We start from the raw sequence: 19,459 nt of genomic DNA, 5'->3' as shown, positions 1-19,459 counted from the left end.
GTGTTCAAAATCACATTCAAGAAGTTTGGAAAAAAAATGAAAAATTAATATTTAACTTTTTATCACAAAAAATTGACTTCAGATACAATTTTTTTTATTTTGACAAGGGTAACAGGGGAAAGTGGACCCGAAAAATTGTTGTGTAATTTCTCCTCAGCTTGCCGATACCCCATATGAGGGAGAAAACCACTGTGACTTTTTGAATGCAAAATTTGCTGGAACAATTGGTGGATGCTATGTAGTGTTTGGAGAGCCTCTTATGTGCCTAAACAGTGAAAATCCCCCACAAGTGACACCATTTTGGAAACTAGTCCCCTCAGGTAACTGATCTAGATGTGTGGTGAGAATATTGAACCCTCAGGTGCTTCACAGAAGTTTATAATGTTAAGGCATAAAAGTAAAAAAAAAGTCTTAATTTCCCAACAAATATGTTTTCAGCACAAAATATTGCATTTCCATAAGGGTAACAGGAGAAACTGCAACATACAATTTGTTGTGCAATTTCTCCTGAGTACGCCAATACCTCATATAAGGGAGAAAACTACTATTTGGGAGCACGGCAGGACTCGGAACGGAAGGAGCGTCATTTGACTTTTTGAATGTAAAATTTCCTGGAATCGTTAGCAGACGTCATTTCTCATTTGGAGAGCCCTGGATGTGTCTAAACAGTGGAAACCCCCCACAAGTGACCCCATTTTGGAAAATAAAACCCTCAGGGAATGTATTTCGATGCATGGTAAGCACCCTAAACTCCCAGGTGTTTCACAGAAGTTTATAACGTTGAGCTGCGAAAATAATAAAATCACATTTTCCTCACAAAAATGTTGTTTTAGCCCCAAGTTTTTAGTTTTTCTAAGGGCTAATATGACATTTTTTACAACAAACTGAGGTCCATTTTTTCCTGAGTGCACCAATACCCTACATGCAATTGGTAAATATTTTTCAGACACAGTGCAAAGCTCAGAAGGCAAGGAGCGCCAGATTTTACTGTTATAGATTGCAGGTACCAAGACCAACTGGGAGAGCCCATGAGGTGCCAGAACAGCAGAACCCCCGACAAGTGACCGCATTTTACAAACTACACCTCTCAATTAATTCATCTAGGGGTTCAGTGATCATATTGACACAAGAGTGTGATAGAATCTTATACAATTGAGCAGTGAAGAAAAAATAACTACATTTTTATCATCAAAATTTAGTTTTAGCCCCAGATTTTCAAATAAGAAAGTGCGTAAAATTGTCACCAAAATGTGTCCCACAATTTCTATTGAACGTGGCAATACTCCATATGTGGCTGTACAGTACTACTTAGCCATACAGAGAGTCTTGGGAGGAATGGTGCGCTATTTGCCTCATGGAGCGCAGATTTTCCTAGAACAGTTTGTGGATTCCATATACAGAACCTAATTGCCAGAAGAGCAGAATCCCCCCTCAAGTGACTCCATTTTGGAAATTATACCCCTTTGGGAATTTATCTACAGGTGTGGTGTAGTGCTTATTTTGACTCCATAGGTATTTTACCGAACAAGCAGAATGTTGCTAAGTGAAAATTGCAGACTGCTGCTGTAGTGACCAGTATGCCGTAGTAACCAGTATGTTGTAGTGACCAGTACATTTCAGTCACCAGTGTGTTATGCCCTCCCCGTGCTTCTGGAGATTCACCCATAAGTTAGGCGTGCTCTCATTGCTTCAGAAATGCCAAACGTGGACACTATATGTGGTTTAGGCATACTGTGGGGCTCAGAAGGGAGGGGGGCACTTGGATTTGGGAACACAGAATTTGCTAAATTTCTTTTGGCAGGTGAGGAGCCATTTCACTTTTCCAGAGCCTTTGTACTACCAGTTATGTGGAAGCCCACCATATTTCTGTTAATAGATGACTGACCTGAGTAAGGACTTGCTTTTTTTGTGGATTGAGTTGAAGCTTTTATTGGGAACATTTTACATAATGTTTGGGATCACATTTATCTGGTGCTCTACGCTGAGCACTTACTTTGGGGTTTCCATCTAAATCTCTGAGTGACTTGATTCAGATGAAACTCCTGAGGGATCCATTCACTATAATGAGGCAGCAGTTACTCTGAACTCTGGCCTCTGTTTAGCGGTGCACAAAACTGTGGCCAACAGCACTTTTATGCAATCCTAAAAAGACAGACACCGCCGGATCGCAGTTCAGACGGCGTCCACATTGCCTCCATCCGCCTCATTATAAGGAATTTTCACCATAGGTTCCGTCTGAATCACGTATTTCAGAGATTTACACAGAAACCCTGGTGCAAGCGCTCAACACAGAGCACAGGATAAATGTACGCCAAGCCTTACTGCAATGTTTGGGAGGCAGAATAAAAAAAAATGAACAGTAGTTGAAGAATTGGTTTTATTTATTTTTTACACTGTTCCTCGTGCAGTATAAGTGATTAGACAACTTTATTCTTCGCGTCGGTGTGATTACAGTGATGCCAGATTTATGTCAGGTTTTTATGTTTGGCTGATGTCACACACTAAAAGATGCTTTTTATTACAAAAAATAGTTTTTGCATCACCACATTCTGAAAGCTATAATTTTTCCATATTTCGGCTGACACAGTCATGTTATGGCTTGTTTTTCGCAGGACGAGATGATGTTTTTATTGGTACCATTTTAGGGCACATGACTTTTTTTATCGCTTTCTATTCTGATTTTTGGGAGGCAGAATGAAAAACAAAAAACAGCAATTCAATCATTTCTTTCTTTTTGGGGCGAGGGGGGTTATGCCATTCCGTGGGTGGTAAAATTGATAAGGCAGTTTTATTCCTTGGATTAGTGCGATTACAGCGATACCTCATTTATATAGTTTTTTATGGTTTTTTTATGGTGCTTTTATGCAATAAAAAATCTTTTATAGAAAAAATAATTATTTTTGCATCCCTTTATTGTGAGCGCTATAACTTTTTTATTTTTTTTGCTGATGGAGCTACAGTTGTGGCCAAAAGTATTGACACCCCTGCAATTCTGTCAGATAATACTCAGTTTCTTCCTGAAAATGATTGCAAACACAAATTCTTTGGTATTATTATCTTCATTTAATTTGTCTTAAATGAAAAAACACAAAAGAGAATGAAGCGAAAAGCAAAACATTAATCATTTCACACAAAACTCCTAAAATGGGCTAGACAAAAGTATTGGCACCCTCAGCCTAATACTTGGTTGCACAACCTTTAGCCAAAATAACTGCGACCAACCGCTTCCGGTAACCATCAATGAGTTTCTTACAATGCTCTGCTGGAATTTTAGACCATTCTTCTTTGGCAAACTGCTCCAGGTCCCTGATATTTGAAGGGTGCCTTCTCCACACTGCCATTTTTAGATCTCTCCACAGGTGTTCTATGGGATTCAGGTCTGGACTCATTGCTGGCCACTTCAGAAGTCTCCAGTGCTTTCTTTCAAACCATTTTCTAGTGCTTTTTGAAGTGTGTTTTGGTTCATTGTCCTGCTGGAAGACCCATGACCTCTGAGTGAGACCCAGCTTTCTCACACTGGGCCCTACATTATGCTGCAAAATTTGTTGGTAGTCTTCTGACTTCATAATGCCATGCACACAGTCAAGCAGTCCAGTGCCAGAGGCAGCAAAGCAACCCCAAAACATCAGGGAACCTCCGCCATGTTTGACTGTAGGGACCATGTTCTTTTCGTTGAATGCCTCTTTTTTTCTCCTGTAAACTCTATGTTGATGCCTTTGCCCAAAAAGCTCTACTTTGTCTCATCTGACCAGAGAACATTCTTCCAAAACGTTTTAGGCTTTTTCAGGTAAGTTTTGACAAACTCCAGCCTGGCTTTTTTATGTCTCAGGGTAAGAAGTGGGGTCTTCCTGGGTCTCCTACCATACAGTCCCTTTTCAATCAGACGCCGACAGATAGTATGAGTTGACACTGTTGTACCCTCGGACTGCAGGGCAGCTTGAACTTGTTTGGATGTTAGTCAAGGTTCTTTATCCAACATCCGCACAATCTTGCGTTGAAATCTCTTGTCAATTTTTCTTTTCCGTCCACATCTAGAGAGGTTAGCCACAGTGCCATGGGCTTTAAACTTCTTGATGACACTGCGCACGGTAGACACAGGAACATTCAGGTCTTTGGAGATGGACTTGTAGCCTTGAGATTGCTCATGCTCCCACACAATTTGGTTTCTCAAGTCCTCAGACAGTTCTTTGGTCTTCTTTCTTTTCTCCATGCTCAATGTGGTACACACAAGAACACAGGACAGAAGTTGAGTCAACTTTAATCAATGTCAACTGTGTCATGATCCCAGTGCAGGTTTTTGAGCTGCACACCTGGGGTTAATGTCTGGAGCTCGGTGCAGGTTTTGACCTGCACACCTGGGGTTAATGATTGTGGCCTCTTTCTGGTTCTGGGAGAGCTTCTTAAACCCCTGGGAAGCTTCAATCCCTGCCAGTTATACTTTTGCCTTTGGCCTAGTGTGCTGACCCCTGTGTGCCTGTTTGTTGTTATAGCTTGTTTATATGGTTTTGACCCAGTTCTGTTTCCCGTTGTGAGTTTGCCTGTTGATTTTGTACTGCGTTATTATCTCTGTGTATGACTCATTGCCTGTGACCTGACTACTCTCTGCTCGCCCCTCTTGTACCTTTGCAGCTATCTCTGTGTGTGACTCACTGGCTACATCTTGACTATCCTCCCTGTCTATGCCCCTTGGTAACTTTGTCTCGCAGTTACCCTGCTAGGAGTTATCTTGCAGCTCCTAGCTCTGTGGAGTTTAGGCCACGCCCCTAGCAGTCACGTGCTTCAGGTCCTGCGGCTCTGAAGTACGCATCTACTCGGCTGCTGCCCGCTCCACAGGTATCTTTGAGCACTGTTCGCTTTACTCAGGACACGCGCACTGGCTCAGTGAGCAAGTTCAGTGCGGTGTTCCTGACAAACTGGCTGCAAGTGTGATTTAATTATTGCCAACACCTGTTAAGGGGGTTTTACACTAAGCGATATCGCTAGCAATATCGCTAAAACGTCACCGGTTTTGTGACGTTATAGCGATATTGCTAGTGATATCGCTATGTGTGATACTTACCAACGACCGGCTCCCCCACTGTCCATCGCTGATCGCGCGAGATTGGGCGGCTCCATTTCTCGTCGTCAGCTTCCTGCTGGGGCTTCCTGCTGTGACGACGAGCGAGGAGGCGGGAGGATGTCAGGATCGCTGTGTGTGAAAGGTGAGTATCGCGCGCTGCGTCGCTGCTGCATCGCTGTGAGATCTTTCTGTGTGAAAGCTCACTAGCGATCATTTAGCGATGCACCAGCGATCCTGACCGGGTTGGATCGCTGGTTGGATCGCTGGTGCATCGCTAAATGTAAAAGGGCCTTTAGGTGCCACAGGTAAGTTACAGGTGCTGTTAATTACACAAATTAGAGAAGCATCACATGATTTTTTGAACAGTGCCAATACTTTTGTCCACCCTCTCTTTTATGTTTGGTGTGGAATTATATCCAATTTGGCTTTAGGACAATTCTTTTTGTGTTTTTTATTTTAAGACAAATTAAATGAAGATAATAATACCAAAGAATTTGTGTTTGCAATCAATTTCAGGAAGAAACTGAGTATTATCTGACAGAATTGCAGGGGTGTCAATACATTTGGCCACAACTGTATATGGCAGCTTGTTTTTTGTAGGACAAGATTACATTTTTAGGGATACCATGATTATTTTTATCCGCCTTTTTGTTCGTGTGTTATTCCATTTTTTGTTTTGCAGTATGATGATAAAGCATTGTTTTTTGCCTTGCTTTTTATTTATTTTTTTATGGTGTTCAGTAAAAGTGTTAACTAGTGGGACAGTTTTCTAGGTTGGGTCGTTGCGGATGCAGCAATACCAAATATTGTACTTTTATTGCTTTATTTTTTTTCATTCAAATATTTATTTCTAGATACAATATCTTTTGATTTTTTTATTATTTTTGATTTTTTAAAAAATATTTTTACAATTATTTAAAAAAAATCTACTTTTGTTATCTTTTTACTTTGACCCACTATGGGATTAACATTTTTGCAGGCTGATCACTTGTTTAGCATGGGGATGCAGAACCATCCCTATGTTATACAAACTGTCAGCTCTGCTCAGACAGATAAAGTTTCTGGTGATCGGGATGTCATCATGCCAACATTCAGTCACCATTTCAATGACTGGGATCTCTGTGTGACGCCATACGGTCTCCAATCCAAAGGTAAAGGGACCGTCATCCCTCTGCCTGCTCCCAAAATGCTGTGATCGAGTTCGATCACCACATTTAGGGGGTTAAAGTGCTGGGAGCAGTGCGGGACCGCTCCTGACACTTGGTGCCGGGTGTAAGCTGTGAAAATCAGCTGACACCCGGCGACAATTGCACTCGCACAGCGTGTGTGCACATACCATCCCCAAGTCATACCCATACGGCACAGGTCAATAAGACCCAGGTCACGAGGATGTATGTATACGTCTCGGGTGGGAAAGGGGTTCAAAGGGAATCTGTCACCAGGTTTTAACTACCCCATTTAAGGTCAGCAAAATGTCTGGCACAGACCCTGATTTTAGCAACATATCACTTACTGGGCTGCTTGCTGTAGTTTTGAAAAAATCTCTGTTTTATTTGATGCATATCTCTCAGTTCTCTGAATGCTGAACTCTGTATAACCCAACCCACACCACTGAGAGGCAGCTTTCTGTGTACACTGTGCATAGACAGAAAATTTCCAATCAGTGGCTTGGGTGGAGTTATACAGAGTTGATGAATATTAAGGAATACATGACAGCAGGTTTACTAATCATCTAGTGATAAAATCACAGTTTTATTAGCAGGTGATTATAAAAACAACAGCAAGCTGCTCAGTAAGTGACACATCCCTGGAATTAGGGTCTCTATCTGCACATTATATTGCTCTCCGGTTAGGTGGAAAAAAAACTGGTGACCGATTCCCTTTATTTAAAAAAGCTGTGATCACTTCAATTAACCAATATCTATTATTGGCATCACAATCCCATATACAGAGATAAGAACGGCTTTCAGTACAGAAGATTAATAGCATTTAAAAATAAAACTATCCCAAAATATCTTAACTAGTAATTCCAAATGATTCTGGACAATAAATGTTCTCCTCTTAGTGGAACCGTGTCCTTACAGTCCTTTCCCCTACAACAGACTCTTAAGCACATTGCCCCGTTTTTCTTGTCAAGGAAATGAAGTTTTTGGTATTAAATATATTATCTAAACCACAGTTAAAAGCTGGCTAGAACCACTGCTGTTCTTCAAATGTATTAATTATTCAACATGCTTAATGGTTTTAAGCCTCGAGGCATCAGCTGAGAAAATGTAATTTAATTACTTTAAATAAATAGTACAAAAATACCAGAACATTGTAATACAAGAAAAACCCCATTATAGTTTTCCCCAGAGAGCGAACAGCAAATTGCATAAATTAATCATCATTACAAACTAGGCATTCACACATTGAAGGGGTTGTCTGGTTTAGAAAACACATTTTCAATCACAGAAGATGGAGTTAGGAAAATAATGTACCCTGTATAATATTCTACTCTAGTAACCAGAGAGTAAATTGGCTATAAAGAGCCTGGAGGACGGGTCTGTAAATGGATCATATTGATGTACTATTGATGAAAATGGGTTCCATGTCAGGGTTAAGTTCACAAAGCTCTTTGACCTGTTTTTTGGCAGGGATTCCTCCCTAAAATCCACGTTAAAAAAATTCAAATCTGCTTGTAAGGAGCTTTTTTACTTTATTTGAGTGAGTTAAGCCCCCGTTACACACTGCGATATCGCTAGCAATATCACTGTAAAGTCACCAATTTTGTGACGTAGCAGCGATATTGCTAGCGATATCGCTACATGTGATACTTACCTCCGACCGGCTCCCCCGCTGATTATCGCTGATCGCGCGAGAAGGTCCTGGATCATTTCTCATCGGTCACTTCCTGCTGGGCTTCCTGTGGGGTCGACGAGCGACGCGTGGACGCGGGCGGGAGGACGTCAGGATCGCCGCGTCTGACAGGTAAGTAGCGACCCCCGACCCCAGCGATGTCGCTGGTGAGATCTGCCTGTGTGGCAGCTCACTAGCGACCACTTAGCGATGCACCAGCGATCCATATCGTTGTCGGGATCGCTGGTGCATCGCTAAGTGTAACGGTACCCTTAATGTATCTACAACGGATGTCGCATTTTTATCTTGCACGTGTTAAAAGGAGCATCATGGTACATTTTCCATTGAATTTTTTTTTTTTTTTTGCAGTTTTTGGCAAGGATTTGAAACACGAAAAACACTCAACATCCCATATTATAATTAAAGAAGTGTAAAATAAAAAGCTCATCAAAACAGCATAACAACTGTGTCCTTGCAAAAACCCCAAACAAAAACCATGTATTTTATTAAGAAGCGGTTGTTAGACATGGATGTTTCAGCCATAAAAATCCATGTAAAAATCTGAACATACCTCAATCTTTCACTTCCCTTGCAGTGGCACTGCAGAGATATTGTTTGACAGGAACTTCCACAGATTATAGATGATTAGTGGGAGTCCCAAGAGTGGGACAACCATTGATAATGAGTGCACTCTTCTAAAAAATATGGATTGTCCAAATTTAAGAACTCTCCTAAAAGATTTTTCACTTTTTCCTCTATCCTCAACCATTTGTATATGCCTGTACAAACCTTGTGAAACTAACCATCTAAAATGTGAAATATTGAATATGTGGAAAATATTAAAATCTAAAATATGATACACTGAAAAAATAAATAAATAAATATGAAATATTGAAATATGTTAAAAAATGAAATATTCTTTGTAAGTGCATTTACTTTAAATCAAATAATATTGAAAAATGTCATATTTTGAACTGATTTTCAGATGTAACAGATTTTGTATTCATCATGGTTTATTGTTGTCTCCTTAGCTTTTTCTCTTTCAACTGCAAACTGTTCCCGGAGCCAACTTTACACAGTGTGCCACACATGGGAGCTTTGCTCACCGCTGGCAGGAAACGGCATACAACATGTTCACATTTTGCACCCTATTTATCACACCCCTGAGTGTCATGATTGTTTGTTACACTCGTATCCTTTGGGAAATTGGAAAGCAGATGAAACACAAAAAAGGTGAGACTCATTATTACTTCAGGAAACCTCCCAGCCACCACTCTTCTGTCTTTGCTAAATTATCTCCTGTGGAAAGTTTGAAGGTCCAAATAAATGATATTCTTATGTAAAGATTATGACCCATTCAGAAGGAAATAACACAACTCCCCTTCTCCTGCATGACCAAGATGAAACACATGGATAAAAGAGGTCATGGGGTAACACTTGAACCTGGGCTCCTCTTTCTTAAAAGAAATTCAGTATTGTTAATGGCACATGGTAAGTGGAGGCCATGTCCCTAATTTAGACTGGGGTGCAGGAGTTTCAATTTAGAAATCTACACAAAATATAACCTTAGTTATGTAGAAAAGCCAGTGTAATGCAGAAAGGGGGGCAACATTGTAAAGATCCAAATAAACTCCCCATTATGGTTTTGAGCATGACATTGTGGATAGAAAGGCCTGCGGTTTGTTTCCCCCTCTACAATCTTTCAAGAACTTTTGGGCCAGTTTTTCACCACTTGCTTACTAGCAATACAGTTACAATGCCATCACTTTGGAGAGAGGAGTCCTGTGAAGGTTCTTGCCACACAGTCCAGGTGCCACATAAGATGAAACGTTTGACTGCTGAGCTGTTAAGGACACTGTGAAAATTGGCTCTTGCCCTTGAAATATGTAGTGCTTCTCACCTATCCAGGCTGTCTGAGTTCTTCAGGAGGCAAGGGAAGAAGCAGTAGTCTGACTCTAGCAGGCCCTCAGTTAATTAATTATGTAATAGGGTGTAATTTGATTAGTTTGACCCTGACATTATGTTTCACTTTTCTCAATGAGAGTCTCTTTTAATATGCAAATATCCTCTTCAGAGAGAGAGAGAGGACAAAAAACTCTAATAACACCTAATGGGGATAGCAAGCCTAAAAGTCAGTATTAAACCGTTAATGAGACATGCCACTTGACTTTGCATAAAATGCCAAACCAACCATTCCATTTGTGGATTTGTGTTTTAGTATGTTTGCCTCTCATCAGTGCAAGCAGGATGTCTGATCTGGCTAGACGAGAGGCCTCTGACAGTGGGTGTAAGGAGGAAAGTTTTTCCTTGTGGAAAGTGCCAAGCCGGTGTAAGGTGACTTATAGGCCATGCAATGCGGGAATTTAAATAAGTCCAAAACAAATGTCTGAAAAATGTAGCCTTTGATTTGGCTTTTATCGTTAGTCATGTTGCAAGGCTTGTTAAATATTGATTTTTAATATGACTATCCCTAATTAGTGGGACTACAGTTCTAGTCCTCTCCCTCTCTGAAGAAGACATTTGCATATTTAAATTCCCAGGACAGCACGGCATGGCCTAAGAGTCTGCTTATGATGGGTCTGCACTTTCCACACAGAGAAACGCTCCCCCTTAGAGCCCCTGTCAGAGGCCTCTCACCTAGCCAAGCCAGACTGCCTCTTTTGCACTGATAAGGGAACATACTCTGAAACACGTATTTGTAAATTAATACTCTGGTTTAGCTTATTATTCTAAGTCATATGGCAAGGCTCGATAAAGGGTCAATTTTTACTTTTAAGATTGCTATTCCCAACTTGGCGCAACAGTTCTAGTCCTCATCCTCTCTGAAGAGGCAATTTGCATATATAAATTCCCAGAAGAGCATTTCATGGCCTGTATGTCTCCTTATGCCGAGTTGGCATTCTCCACCAGGAAAAATGTTTCCCCTTAGACATTCTCTTAATACAATATGTTTATATGTACAGAGAGCAAAAGCGAACAATAATACATAGAAATACAAAATGCTTCATGAAAGTTTTATTGCAGCAGTACCAAAAATGGAAATGGTAATGTTTTGGATTATAAACGTGAAAGTCCTTACTTCTTAACCGGCTCGTTACGTGGCTCATCAGGGTGGCCATGTTGGCATCAGGCTGCTAATTGGCCGTGTGACACCGCTTTAATGTCATGCTCAGAGGATGCCTGCAAACCTCATGTATTTTATAGTAAATGACAAGGGAGATAATGGATTCTTATAAAGTGTCTTCTCTCTGGAGCTTTGGATGCATAGAAATGCATTTCCGATTCCCAGAGTAAAGCCAAGTCAAGGATCACATGCAGACGATGATTACATTTTTCATGCAGTGCAATTCTGAAGCTTTGGGGGTTAAGAGAAACACACGGCTAAGTAATCCTAAACAAGCCATTTCTCTAACAGTTCTTCTTCAGTTCAGAACCACAGCTTTTAGCTGTCAATAAATAATGAGAGTGGTTCCACTGGGACAGCGATAAATGACAGGACGGAGAGCCAGACACTATCATTACATGTTTACTAGATTCACCACAATTTATGTTCTGTTTTGCTCTGCAAATATTTGAATTAAGGCTTACTTTAGCTGAATTATTTTGATTTGGGCAATTTGTATTAAAAACTTAACTGGCTATGCTCCAAGAACGTCCTAATGGACAGGCCACCACCCCCAGCCTAGACATACCAGGATTTTCCCAAAATTACAAGTAATCCCTTGCACAGGGATCCACAACTATGAATACGCATGCTCGACCTCGGCTCCGTTTATTGTCTACAATCTACACACCACTCAGCTATTTCAGGCTGTCCCCTTGACAATAAAAGAGAAGAGGCCGAACATGCGCACCTCTACTCTGTTTTAGAGCCTTACATTTTTGGAGTTTTGGAACCCCATTCTCGGGTGTTTCAGTAGCCAGTAAAAAAACTGACAATGCTTTATAATCTGTGGACTGGCCGAGCCGAGCAAAACATATAAAGGTTTGTGGAAATACTCATTATAATGTGGAAAAGCTGCAACTTACTGAATGAGATGCCACCTAGACCCCTAATTCCGAATAGATAAAACTTGTGTCAATGAAAGAAATAGAAATATAAAGTGCTGTAAACCTAATCCTCTACTGTAGAGCTGTCCATAAATCTGCTCCTCTCCTAATGACCTTAATCAGTCATCAAATAGAGAAGCATTTTCAACATGGCAAGTTCCTTCAATGAGTGAAAAAGTTCTCCCAGCTAATCAGAATCTAAAGCCCCCTTTACACACTGCGATATTGCTAGCAATATCGCTGTAAAGTCACCGATTTTGTGACGTTGCAGCGATATTGCTAGCGATATCGCTGCATGTGATACTTACCTCCGACCGGCTCCCCGCTGGTTATCGCTGATCCCGCGAGAAGCTCCTGGACCATTCCTCGTCGGTCACTTCCTGCGGCGCTTCCTGTGGCGCCGACGAGCGACGCGTGGAGCCAGGCGTGAGGATGCAGGATCGCCGCGTCTGACAGGTAAGTAGCGATCCCCGTCCCCAGCGATGTCGCTAGTGAGATCTGCCTGTGTGGCAGCTCACTAGCGACCACCTAGCGATGCACCAGCGATACTGACCGCGTCATATCGCTGGTCGGGATCGCTGGTGCATCGCTAGGTGTAACGGTACCCTAACACTTGTCCCATCTACCGCACAAACAAGAGGCTGTGGAGAGTATTAATTTTGCAGTGAATGGTGGTGGCAGGGTTGTATTGTAGCATTGTTACTTAGGCAGCTATATAGAAGTGTTATTTGTCATTGTCTCTTCTAATTCGGGATAATGGGGTACAGTTATTTGTAGGCTCATCCATGTAAGATGATCCATTTGTGGCCAACATGAGAAGATACCATAGACGACATTGTGTGCTGGCTCTGCCTTACTGCTCTATAAGTTTTTCACTCTCATTTGTAGTTTTCAATGTGGAATAAAAGAAAAATACTGGAATCTGCCATATAAAAAAAGAGTTCAAAATATTTTGGGTAACAGAAAAAAGCGAACTTGATAGTGTGCAATGTCATGTGACCACAAGTATATGATTTGCAAACTTTTGGTCACATACCAACAAGACTCATACAGCCTCTTTCAATAGAGAGAATTGAGAGAAGCAGGATGAGACTAGTTGGCATGTGACTGCAGGTATGCAAATTGCATACATGTGGTCCCGTGACGGTCCACACACACAGGAAATACTGGGGAGATACTGGGAAACCTTGGCAGTGTGCACATTTCAGTCATAGAGTGACTACAGAATAATCACTTGAGCCCGAGCAACCCCTGTAATGTTTTCAAGAATTCAATCCAATCCCAAAACAGCAGCAAATGCCTGGATGAGTGAGAGATAACTCTAGTCCCCACTTATGTATTTAATCCCTTAAATGCTGCAGTGAATTGAAACAGCAACATCAACTGGAAATGGATAGGGAGATGGAACATTTCAAAGCCTCATATAACTAACCTGCTGATCACATTGTGAGGTTCTCTAGTGAAACTTAATATTTTATTTTTATAAGTTTAAAAAGTTTATTGAAAAAAAGATATATGTTAAAAATAAAAAAAGTTTTATCTAAAAGGTTTTTCTAAACATGTTAAACAAAAATAGACATACGGTAAATTGTATTAATGCAATGTTTACAAGACATGTAATAAAGGTAGCACATTGTTTAAACAGAATGGTAACTGGTATATAAATAATATTTGGCCCCATTGTGAAATACAACTCTTATCACAAAAACAAACAAAATCCCTAAAAACCTAAACATTAACATTGATACAAAAATGCAAAAGTTAGAGCTTGCTGAATGCAGTGATGCAAGAACTAAAAGAATCGAGTTGTCTTTTGTCATGATCCAGACCTGGTTTTGAGTCATGTCTTTCCATGTTCCCTGTCTGGTCATTACAGGGGTTAAATTTTCTCAGCCTCAGTCTGGTCTCAGGTTTGCTATTTAGCTCCGCTGCATCCTGCAGGCACTGTCAGCTATAGTTCTGCCTTCGACATATGTCCTGCTGTGATCCTTGACTTGCCCCGTGTCTGTTAATTCCCTCTGTCTATCCTGACTCAGTATTTCCCTGTAAGTTTGTTGACTCCCTGGTTTTGACTTGACTAGGATTGGGACCTGATTCTGTCTTTTGTATTTGTCTTATCCGCTTCCCACTGTTGCTGACCCTGGCTCGTTTCTCACCACGTGTACTGCTGGAACTCTGGTACTTCTGCTCCTGGCTGTTTCTGACTCGGCTTGTCTGATCACTCTTTTGCCACCTGGTGGCACTTGTGCTGCTGCTCAGTGTTGTTTATGCAACCTCTTTTCCCCCACCAGCACCCCCTTGTGGAGGTTGCACTCTACTGCTCTGCAGTAGCATGACGTCTTTTAGCCAAAATAGGCTCAATCCTTAAGGGGTTATAGATATTTTCATCTAAGTAATAACTAATCACTACAATGTTTTCTTCCATTTTGCCACTTGCTTTTGTATTTTTAATGCAGTGTGGATATGATTCTTGTTTAAGCAACTGTAAGCTGTTAACCGTTAGCTGTACATCATTCACTGTGGGATCTCAGCATCTTTGAATATTAGTTAAATGTATTTGTCTGGTGACCTGCAAACACTTCATAATTCATGTGTTTTTATTCACAGAGCTAGCAAGAAGTAAAAATGACCTAATCTCCAAAGCACGTCTGAAAACACTAAAGATGACATTAGTGATTGTGGTCTCATTCATGGTCTGCTGGACTCCTTACTATCTATTAGGAATATGGTACTGGTTCCATCCAGAAATGATCCACTTAACTCCTGAATACGTTCATCATAGCTTGTTCCTTTTTGGCCTTCTTCACACATGCACAGATCCTGTTGTATATGGATTATACACCCCATCCTTCAAAGAAGATGTACGCAACTGGCTGAGAAGAGTGGGTGGTCTGCTGTCAAGAAGGGCAAAGAACAGCAAGCAGCTAGCAGACTCTGAGATGACCATCAAAGACTTCTCATCTATGGATGGCCCAACATCTGCTGGAACAACCCTGCAGTCGATATTTTGAAGTCTACCTTGCTGTCTCTAAAGGTGTTCATATACAAAATTAAATCCAGCAGACAAAGCACAGTCGGTAGCCGATGGGTAACTTAAAGATGTTTTGTTCTCCGAAATGTAAAAGCCCCCTGCATCTCCTACATATCTCATGTGTAAAACATTTTTGCATCTCTCTTTAATAGAAATGTGCTTGAAATACAAACATACCAAATGGAACCATCTGTGGAAAGCTGCATTTTGGGTTGTTATTTGACTTTCTCTCTGAGACTCCCATTAGTTTAATTACTGGAATCAATTTAGATAATTCTGGTGCAGAACATTTTTCTAGACGCGCTTCTATATATACCTCTGACCTTTCAAGCTTTCCCTTCCACTTTTACTCATACCATTGGTACATATAAGAATACCTTTGCTTTGTTCTTTCTATACATAAAAAGAAAACTTGCCGTACGCTGTGGGATACTACAAACAGGTGGTCTGATTGAACTTAACTGTGCTCAACAACATTATGCTCAAACTATATTGTAAAGAAATAAAATAATAAATGCACAACACAACAGTCAGTAAAACAACAACTTCAAACCAATCAAAATTATGTTTATGGGTAGCAACACATACACTCCAAATGCACAACTATGGGAATGATATTTCCACCTGGCGATCTTATCTATTGACTACATGATTAATTTAAAGGGAACTTGTCATGTCTAAAAACACCATTTAGCTATAGATATAGGGTTAATCTGCAGGTACTATCAATAGCGTTAAAATAATGCCTGGCTGAGGAGAGCAGCTAAAGAGAGAAAATTAACTTCTATCCTCCCTGCAGCCATGTACTTCTAATCATCAGGGAAGGGAAAGGTTGCAGTCACTGCTTATTATACTGTGAGTGTACTTTAACCACACACTGACCCAGAACACTGATGATGCCGGCACCATTTTCTCACATATGTGTTTAAACACGGACCTATGAATGAGGTCTTACAGAGGTTTTTTTTTTTTCAATTCCTAAAAGTGCTCAGAAACTGCTAGGAAGTTGACATTGCACTAATGCAAAACAATGTTTATAAAACTGGATAATAAAATTGTGTATTTAATAGATTAAAGGGGGTTTTCATTAAGAGACACTAACCCCTTCTCGACATTACGTACTGGTCCACATCATAAGCAGCAGATGGTGGCTGTGTCATACAATGAATATTATACTGTAACAGCAGCAGCCAGAGGTCACTCTGCTTGCTGATGTTTTACCATTTAAATGCCCCTGTCAGTTACTGACAGTGGGCTGTAAACATGTGATCACCAGTGCGAGCAGGAACCAGTTCCCATCAGTCCACTGCAATTGAAGGGGTCCAATGAGTTGTCATAGCATCCGGGAGCATATTGAAGGGTTATGGCTGTTACAGCTGCCATATTTGTCTTCCTGTGAAGTTCAGCCTGTGGATGGGCTTCATAGGAGAATATAATTTTGTCTATACACTGCAATACATTTGTAATGCAGACTATAAAACAAGCAAAATAAAGTAAAAAATTATAAATTTTTAAGTCTAAAAAATAAAAAATGTAAAAAATCTAAATCTCTCTTCTTTTACGTTAAAAAAATAAAAGAAAATGTAAGCATATTTGGTGCCATCAAATCTGTAAAATTCCAATATTTCAAAATATAAAATGAATGCAATGTAAACTCCAAAATGAGAAATAAAAATCAATATGCCAAAATTACAATTTTTTTAAGACACCATGCCTAACTTGAAATACACAATAAAAAGTGCTCAAAACATCATATGAACTACAAAATGATGTGAATAAAAATGTCAGAAAAGAAACAAGCTCCATGGAGCACCATCCATAGAAAAATTAAGAAATGGTGACATAAGCCCTTTTTTTTCTTTTAGTCAAACTTCAGAATTTTTTTCCCAATTTGTAGTGCCTTGGGAAAGTATTCACCGCACCGCCCCCCCTTAGCATTTTTCATGTTTTGCTACCTCACAACCTGGAATGCCACTGTTTTTTTGAGGGTTTGCATGAGTTCATATAAAGAACATGCCTACATCTGTGAACATTTGGTTTTCCTTTTGTTGTGAAGCAAACAACAAATAGGACAAAATAGCAGAAAACTTCAGTGTGCATAACTATTCACCCCCCTAAAGTCAGTACTTTGTAGAGCCTCCTTTTGCAGCAATTACAACTGCAAGTCCCTTTGAATAAGTCTCTATGAGCTTTTCACATCCTGCCATTGGGATTTTTGCCCATTACTCAAGGCAAAACTGTTCCAGCACCTTCAAGTTAAATGTTTTCCTCTAGTGAACAGCAATCTTGAAATCTGACCACAGATTCTTAATTAGATTAAAGAAGTTGTCCACTACTTGAACAACTTCTTGTCATACCCCTCGCTTGACCCCGACAAAATAATGAAGCCTATACTCACCTCCGGTGCTAGCGCTGTTCCAGGGGTGTCAGCACTTGCAGTCCTGAGGCTTTCGTGCTGCTGTTGTGACACATGACTCTACTGCCCAATCAACGCTGGCGTCACTGTCCCCGCCTTTGGACAAATTGAACATGAAGAGGAAGTGGGAGATCAGCTGCAGCCTGGACTTCCTTTTCATGTTTGATTTGTCCAAAAGTGGGGACAGTGATGCCGGTGCTGAATTAGCCCTGAAGTCATGTGTCACAACACTGCACGAGAGAGTGCGAGTGCCAACACCGCAGGAACGGCACTGGCAGGGAAGGTGAGTATAGGCTTTATTATTTTTTCGGGGACAAACGTTTTGATCAAGAAGGGGTTGTCCTAATAATGGACAACCCCTTTAAGGCCTGGGCTTTGGCTAGGCCACTCGAAAATATTTACACATTTCCCCTTTAACCACTTAAGTGTTGCATTAGTAGTACGCTTTGGGTCATTGTTTTGTTGGAAGATCACTGACAGACTGAAAAAGGTTTTGCTCAAGAATATCCCTGTATTTTCACACCACCCATCTTCTCCTTGACTTGGACCATTTTCTCTTTCCCTACTGCCAAAATACATCCCCACAGCATGAGGCTGCCACCACCATGTTTTACTGTGGGAATGCTGTTCTTGAGGTGATGAGCTGTGTAGGTTTGGTGCTAGACATAGTGTTTACCTTTGTGGCTAAAAAGTTCAATTTTGGTCTCATTTGATAAGAGCACCTTCCTCCATACATTTGGGGAGTCTCCCACATGTCTTTTGGCAAACTCAAAATGAGCCTTACAATTTTTGTGTGTACAGTAAGTAAAGGCTATTTTCTGCCCACTCTTCCATATAGGTCATTTCTAGGGAGTGTATGGCTTATTGTGGCCATATGGACAGACACTCTATTCTCTACTTTGCAACTCTGTAGCTTCTTCAGGGTTACCTTTGGTCTCTGTGCTGCCTCTCTAATTAATGTCCTCCTTGCCCTGGCTGAGAGTTTTGGTGGCCGTCTTCTCTTGGTATGTTTGTTGTGGTACGATATTCTTTCCATTTGATGATAATGGATTTGATGATGCTCTGGGGAATCAGAGATTGGGATTTTTTTTATAACCCATCCCTGACTTGTATTCAACAACAACTTTGTCCCTGGCTTATTTGGAGATTTCCTTGGTCTTCATGGTGTTTTTTGGTTAGTGGTGCCTCTTGCTTAATGGTGTTACAGTCTCTGTAGCCTTTCAGAAAAGGTAAAGTGTATATACTGACAGACCATATAACTCTTCTCAACTTTTAGTTATTTGATCCCAGAAATGTAATTTATGCCAGTATTTTTCTCATTTCACTTCACCAACTTAGGCTATTTAGTGCTGATGCATCACACACAAATCACATTACAAAAAAGTTACACACAAGTTGTAATTTAACAAAGGTAAAAAGCCAAGGAGCTGAATACTTTCACAAGTCACTGTAAATAAAATAAAACTTGTGGTATCATTAATATTGTATGGTCCTGAAGAATCATATTATCTGGTCATTCTTACTGAACAATGAATGCAGTAAAATCAAAGCTCATATAACTATTGCAAAATTGGGAAATAAATGTGCCATTCAAAACTACAGCTTATCCTACAAAATATAAGCTTTCATACAGCTATGATGATAAAAAAATTAAAAAGATATGGTTCTTACAAAAAGGGGAACAAAAATTGGAAGCGCAAAGACCTAAAATTACTCTGATGGAAAGCAGTTGATACGGTATTTCAGTTATAATTAGAGACATTAAAGGAGTTTTCCATTCAGAATCAAACTCATTAGTAATGAGCGAGTATACTCGTTACTTGAGATTTCCCGAACATGCTCGGGTGATCTCCGAGTATCTGGATGTGCTCGGGGATTTAGTTTCTGTCGCTATAGCTGCATGTTTTACGGCTGCTAGACAGCCTGAATACACGTGGGGATTTCTTAACAAACAGGCATTCCTCACATTTATTCAGGCTGTCTAGCAGCCGCAAATAATGCAGCTACGGCGACAGAAACGAAATCTCCGAGCACTTCCAAATACTCAGAAATCACCCAAGCATGC

At 40.5% G+C, this 19,459-nt stretch overlaps 1 protein-coding gene across 1 annotated transcript in view; it reads left to right on the top strand.

Annotated features, from left to right (window-relative positions):
- The window catches only part of LOC141084265 (gonadotropin-releasing hormone II receptor-like), a 107,363-nt gene extending 88,001 nt beyond the window's left edge, over positions 1–19,362 (top strand). Inside the window, exons 4-5 of the mRNA XM_073568862.1 lie at positions 8,929–9,130; positions 14,555–19,362. Of these exons, the coding sequence (XP_073424963.1) occupies positions 8,929–9,130; positions 14,555–14,958 (606 nt within the window). The 3' untranslated portion in view covers positions 14,959–19,362. The remainder of the gene's footprint in view (positions 1–8,928; positions 9,131–14,554) is intronic.
- Positions 19,363–19,459: the final 97 nt, after the last annotated feature.

The sequence above is a fragment of the Dendrobates tinctorius genome, unplaced genomic scaffold, assembly GCF_039654945.1.
Source record: "Dendrobates tinctorius isolate UK_male_01 unplaced genomic scaffold, ASM3965494v1 ptg000022l, whole genome shotgun sequence".
Lineage (NCBI taxonomy): Eukaryota > Metazoa > Chordata > Amphibia > Anura > Dendrobatidae > Dendrobates > Dendrobates tinctorius.
This window is presented reverse-complemented; position numbering and strand designations above follow the sequence as displayed.